Source organism: Amblyomma americanum, chromosome 2, assembly GCF_052857255.1.
Source record: "Amblyomma americanum isolate KBUSLIRL-KWMA chromosome 2, ASM5285725v1, whole genome shotgun sequence".
NCBI classification, from domain to species: Eukaryota; Metazoa; Arthropoda; class Arachnida; order Ixodida; family Ixodidae; genus Amblyomma; species Amblyomma americanum.
Genome location: NC_135498.1, coordinates 39704331 through 39711203, shown reverse-complemented (window position 1 = coordinate 39711203; position 6873 = coordinate 39704331). Strand labels below are relative to the sequence as shown.

The 6873-nt window shown below is 47.8% G+C and overlaps 1 protein-coding gene across 1 annotated transcript in view; it reads left to right on the top strand.

Annotated features, from left to right (window-relative positions):
• Window positions 1–5748: 5748 nt before the first annotated feature.
• Window positions 5749–6873, top strand: part of LOC144121054 (cationic amino acid transporter 4-like) — a 96693-nt gene continuing 95568 nt past the window's right edge. The window contains exon 1 of the mRNA XM_077653978.1: window positions 5749–6091. Within this exon, the coding sequence (XP_077510104.1) occupies window positions 5981–6091 (111 nt within the window). The 5' untranslated portion in view covers window positions 5749–5980. The remainder of the gene's footprint in view (window positions 6092–6873) is intronic.

The window sequence follows — 6873 nt, the reverse complement described above, 5'->3', positions numbered from 1 at the left end:
GCGTAGATAGCGAGGACATCGATACATTTGGTGCTGCCTAGAACACGTAACATGAAATATGGTCAACACGCCATATGCTCTTTCCGTACCAAAAGAATGCCAAGAATGCACCTTATGCTGACAATTTTGCGGGAAAAAAGTCATTCTGCGATTACGAGCGAGCAAAGATGGGCATATCGGGTAAATTCGATCATATCACGATGTGCGCGCGCAACGGAAGCGATCCGTCGGCTTCAGCGCCGACGAAGCACAATCGAGCTTTTCAGACCTACCGCGCAGGTATGGATAGGTCTGCACTACGAACAGGTTAACCACGAATCCATCAGTTTGAAGTGGCCGCTTGGTTACGACATTGAACTGGTCTTGCAGAAAAGCAACAGCAGTTATTTAGAGCCAAAAATGCCGAAAAACCGTCCAAAAAGCGCGGATGTCGATATATTTAGCGGACGGGAAAACAACCGTGGATGGCAAAATAGTCGAAAAATAAACAAAAGACTGGAAAAAAAGTTTGAAATGGATTATGTGTGTGATGAATGATAATTAATCGAACAAAAAGTTTGATTGACATAGTTCAATTAATTAATTAGAAGCAAAAGTCTTCGGACGGCCGTATAGACTGCACGGGAATATAGCAGGTTGACCGGAAAGCAGCAATGGCGCTAAATTTGAAAAACCAAAACACAAGCTTCCGCATTCCTCCCCGTAAGCAGACTTAAGTGCCCTCAGAATTTTTCAAGAACGCAATAGCTATCACTGTATAACTAGGAACCTCTTTCTTCACATTGTTCAACTTATTTTTCACAAACGCCACTGATAACTTCGTACATTTAGGTGCCGTTCCCATTGTGTATACTATACCGTTTTTTCCTCATCAACTACAGCTTGCTGATCTTACCCTTTTCTTGTACCACTCCCCTCTATAATGTCTTAATGGCCCTAAGGGTACGCTAAATAAATAAAGTAAATAAAAATACGGGCAGCTCGGGCTTGCATGCCTGCTCACTTTTCAGCAGCTCGACCGCTGAATGTAGTGTTTTTCGTGTTTTTTTTTTACAAATTCAGGCTGTTGTTTTTGTTCTGGCACTCATCCTCCTGCGTATTAAAAAAAATCGCGAAGTTTCAAATGAACCTAAAATATTGTGGGAACGGTCCAAATGAAGTCAAAATTGGCGAGGCGCTTCTTCTAGTACGGGTATTTAAAACTAATCACTTAATTAAAAGAAATTAGCCCAAATAGGCTGATATTCAAAGTTCGGAAAGTGCGCTTTTCCACATACGCTAAGACGCCCGTGTGCTGTGCGATGTCAGTGCACGTTAAAGGTCCCCAAGTGGTCGAAATTATTCCGGAGCCCTCCACTACGGTACGTCTCCTTCCTTTCTACTTTCACTCCCTGCCTTATCTCTTCCCTTACGGCGCGGTTCAGGGGTCCAACGATATATGAGACAGATACTGCGCCATTTCATTTCCTCCAAAAAAAAAAACAACAACTAAGGGCTCCACCCTCTGGGGGCTTCCAACCTTGGCTCACAATAAGTCTCTCTCTCTCGCAGCACATAGACGGACTTCTTTCAAAACTACAACCCGCGCCCCACATCGCGTTGGCGCCTCGACTGCCCGCCTTCCTTTCTGTACGGTATCCTTCACGAATGCCGAGCTTGCGACAAAGTTGTGGCAACTACGTCGTCGCCGTGTGGCTATTTTTTGCGCGCTGTGACGTGAAGAGAAAACGCCAGTGAGTGTCAGCGTCTCCGAGTTGCATCAGTCGATCCCGCCGAGCATCAATGGTCACTGCCATGTCGGTAGCCGTCGGGAAATACCAGTGGGAAATGAGAGGAAGCGCACCGATCTACGCACAAGTCTGAGAGTGCATGGGTGGTAGAAGCCTAGAAAGCGATTTCTTGTCAACTGATCGTTAATGGCTTCGCTGAAGCCGGCTTGCGAACGTACGCTCCCAATGTAGAGCGTAACAAGCTGCCAACTTTGCTCTGGCTGCGGACTGAATCTCAGAAATTGCGGTATATCTGCATTTGTATTCCGTAAATTGCTGCTGCTTTGGGAAAGCCGGTAATCTGTCTTTGTGGCTGGATGCTTAGCGTTATCAGGCGCTCCGCTGATGAGAGCTGCTTCCGGTCTCGTGCACATCTGGTCCAAACTGGTTTTCGAAGCGCCTCACGGTTGTTCAGCCTAGTTGAAACGAAACACCTTTCCTTCGTATAAAAGCACGTGACGGCACTCTTCCGGAGGGTGTTTGAGTAAAACGGGGCGCTTAGACAGTGCATAAAATAATCAGAGAAAAAGATTTGTTGATACTTGCCATACGCGCAGGAAAGAGAGAGAGAGAGAGAGAAAGACGGAAAGGCAGGGAGGTTAACTATAGCAGCGCCTGGTATGCTACCCTACACGTGGGAAGGTTAACGGAGGGAGAGAACAAAGGGATATGATCACTTTTCCACGTGTCCGCTGGCCGTTACTTGCAGGGTACACAGAGCACACACTGATTGTTCACAATCTTGCACTCAGTCCTGAGTCCTTCAAGAACTTGTGAGCGGCGGTCTATCCTTAAAGACTTTGAAAAAAAAAAATGACGAATCAGTGCAACGAGAGAAAAGGGGGCAAACACACATAAAAGAGGCGTAACGTTTTCCGACACGAAGATGGGGAAACGTTTTAAGGTTTGTCCCACCATTGTTTCATTCAGACACGGACATGGGGACGACAGAGGCACACAGCGCTTTGTGCGTGCGAGTAGTCTCACAGCTGTCCCTTTTATCTGCGCGCAGCATATGTTACGAATAACCAACGAGTTCAATTGTGTGCACCTGCGATAAAAACTTTCACTTGCCTCCGCCCTAACGAAGGGCTGTACTAGGGCACGTATGCATAGAATGGTCTCAGATGGTCTCATAGTGAATGGTCTCATAGAAACCCTCGGTTTTCTGGTCCTTGTGCCCTTGTCCCTGTATTCGATCGAGGCTTATTGCCTGTCTATACCACTGCTTGCTGCAAACCGACCTTGGTAACCCAGCCTTCAATAATGTGCTTCTTCTGGCATTTCATCCTCCTGTGTATTCCTGTCGATCTATTTCAGTTTCTCATCATTGTTTACTCCCTTTATTTCCGTCCACTCTGCAGGCCGATGCTCAAGTGCTAGCACTAAGCTTGGCTCAGTTGCGGTGTGGGTGGCTTATTTGCTTTCTTCCCATAATGATCGCCAGCCCACTGGTGTGCTTGGTGGTTGTGGTGGTAGTGGTTTTATTAAAAATAATAGTAAAAAGGAAGGAAAAGATTTTTGCTAGCCCCGGCATCTGGACAGAAAACCGTGGTCGTGTCGCATTATTGCAGCTTTCTCCAGATTCTGTCCAATAAACACAGATTGACTCTTCTTTCTCCTTTATATTCGTCTACTACTTCTTCCACTTCCTCTTTAAATATCAGCTGGATAATACAGATAGCCTACAGTACTACTGACGTGACTATGTATATATGCATGGTGCGCCATACGTGACCATGTGTGCAGTGAATGCTTTGCATATATGGGTGCTATCTTATCAATGTAAGGTGATCACTTCTCACTGCGCTCGTGCTCACTGCGCTCGTGCTCACTGCGCTAATGCTCACTGCGCTAATGCTCACTGCACTCGTGCTCACTGCACTCGTGCTCACTGCACTCGTGCTCACTGCGCTAATGCTCACGGGGATCATGCTCACTGCCCTCATGCTCATTGTGCACATTATTTATTGTGATTCCCAGTGTTACCGTGGAGAAAACAGAAACCAAAATATTGGGCATTTTCATGAAATAGTTGTCGCATGATATTTCAAAAGGGCAGACTCACCGTAAGCCCCCAACACGCGCGTCGAGACACACTAAGTTAGCGTGTCCCACAGCGCTGCCTGATGAAGCTGGTAATCTTGGCCGGCACTATTGTGCGGAGGCTATATCCAGACGAGACAGCCGCTGTGCGTTGATTTGTTCGAGCGTTCGCTGAAGAGCATAGAGGGGAGGAGCTCTCCGCTGTGACGTCTCTTGTGTCTCGTGTTTCTTTCCGTGATGTCATGAGATACATGCAATTGGTTGTTATCGATTCGCTAAAGGAGTTTCACCCGTCGGTAATGAATCTGATATTTTTAAAGGGTGGTTTTATTAGAAACTGGACAATTTTGATCGTTTACATTGAATTGAGAGGGTCAATAGAAGGGCGCTGAGGTTACCATGAAAATAAGTTCTCGGCAACGGTGTCGATTCGGCTAGACACCTGAACTTTTTGGTGACAGAAAGGATGAAAAAAGGTGAAAGGCCTAGACAGTCAGAAGAGCGTGCTGCATTGTTTGTTGTTCGGATCTCAACAGAGGGGAAGCGTGGTTGGCTGATAGTCTTTCACAAATGATCAAGTCTCGGCAGTCACTCCTGCTGGGAAGCCCAATGTAAACACCCCGTATTGTTGATTAGATTGGACACCTTGTGCCCTTTGTTCAACGCACGTGAGGACGTATCGCGTGAGATGGCTGGGAATGTCAGATTACAATGTTGTCAGCTTACAGAATGTTGTCGGATTAGACCGTATCTTAGAAATGTCATAGGCAGCATAGCGTGTTATCCGTTCTTTTGGTTTATGCGCACGGGAAGATTTAGAGGACGGCTAATGCGCAGCTCCGCGAGCCCGACATGTATTTCATGGAACCACGAGCGAAAAGCTTGTTTTATCTCTTGAATTTCTAAATCCTAGAGCTTGCTTTCATCTTTGCCGCGCCTTCACCGCGTCGCAAGCGATAGAATGGCCAAGAGACCTATTCGTCCCTTTTTTTTATACTCCACAGGTCACGTGGAGCACTTAGTAACGCATTTTCAGTCACCTTTCGAAGTGCGTGGACCACCCCACATAGTCTACTTAGCAAGAAAAATTTACTGCCCCATCTAATTCTATTGTGTGCTTGAGAAGCGATAGGGTTAGTAGCTCTTCATGCCTTTAGTGGAAGTGACTTCCCTCCAAACAATGGTGATGTTCCCGTTGGTAACATCACTTCCCTACCCCTAAAATGGGAATGCTGGTCTGATGACGTCCTTTCTCCTATGGGAATGCTATGGGAATGCTCCGGTCTGGTGACCTCACTTCTCTACAGCGAATTCGCGAATTTTATGGCAGGTGACGCATTCTGGCGCTCATGGGGCTTTCGCGTTAAAAAGAAAAATATCGGTTGTATTGTGTGTTGTCCACACACTTTCTCCTAACCTTGTATCGCCGATCGTGTCAACGAGTGTTCCTGTCTAAAGGATTGGAACCTGTGCGATGGGGAGACAAGAACAAAAGCGGCGAACCCTCTCCAACAGCTGGGCATTAATGCAACCAAACCACAATAAGGAATTGCTGAATGACGCCGACCCTGTTCTTGAGGACTAGACGCATGCGTGGCGCCGCCTCCGAATATTCTGCGCACGCGCGATAGCTACACCGCGCATGCGCACATCTGATAGTTTCGAGCCGGATCCACAGTCCTGGTTTGCTTTAGCCCTTCGGTGTTCAGTGACATTCTACTTGAGACACCTCACATGATATATGTAGCGTTTGGAGTAGACACAAATAAAGTAGTTAATATCTGTTACAATACAGTCAGTAACCATTCTAGTCGATGTATAGTGAGTTGAACGAAATGCAAAAACATGCCGTTGAAAGCCGCGCGCCTCGGTTTTTCTGAGCGTGGGAGAGAGGGCCACCTGAGTGGGCAGCAGCAATACTAGCAGGTCTTCGCGCAGCCAGCCAGGCACAGAGGCGGCGGCGTTGGTTCGCCGCTGACATGGCAATCGTGAGCACTCGGCCGCGTTATCAGCGCCGCTGATCGTTTAATGGCCCCGAGCTGTACCAAAGTGCCGTATATAAGAGCGTCCAGTAATCCGCCCGGACCCCGTCGGAGTGGCGTTGGGGCTCCTCCCAGTTTCCATTTTTCTGTCCTCCTCATCGAAAACGCGCACACTGGAAAGCAATGAGCGCCGCCGAGAAGAACGCGTTGTGCTCTGCGGACGCCGAGGTCACCGAGGCACTGCTGAATGGAGGATCTCCTCTGAACGCCAAGAGCCGAGAACGACGCCAAGATGTGAGTCACGGGTCTGTTAGTAGGGCTGGGTACGGCGCTCGCACATTTGCTTATAACTGCTGACTCATTTTTTTCCCTCTGCCAACGTGATTACGGTGTGACAATGATTGTTCTGGCGTGAGCACCTTTGGAAAAGTTGGCAGTTTTCTCCTATCGTGCGATCATTAGTCTGTTTCATTTCGGAAAATTATGTCGAATCTCGCCATGTAACTAGCTGAAGGAGAGTGCATCTTGTATGCACTTTTATCGCATTAACATTAAAGGTCCCGCGTCGCACAAAAACCGGCGTCGTGGCCGTGAACGAAAAATCTGCGAGAAGCAACCTAGGTGGCACGTGGACATCTAGGTTGTGCGACAGGATTGTGATAAAACTGCCCACCGTGGTATATACGAAACTGTTCAATCAGTGATTATTTGCGACAGGTTGCTCGGTATGAGCAAGCCCCACCAGTGGTAGCACCTACAATCTCAGGGCAGTGGTGCATCGCTTGACCGCTGCACCAGGAGCGGTGTGATGACTCCCAGAGATCTATGAATGAGCGGAAAATCAGGGGCATGGGTTTGGCAGGTGGACCCCAGTGAGCAATCTAGCAGGGAAGTGGGCCACCTAGGTTAGGCGACTTTGGCGGCGTCATCACAACCTGCTTACCGGATATTGATCAAGAGAGAGAGGTTTATTGATAGGAAAGGCAGAGAGGTTGGCCTGAAAAATAAATATCTGGCCTGCTACTCTGCTCTGGGGGACGGGAAGAGGAGATAAAAAGAAGGTCACGATGGGGGAC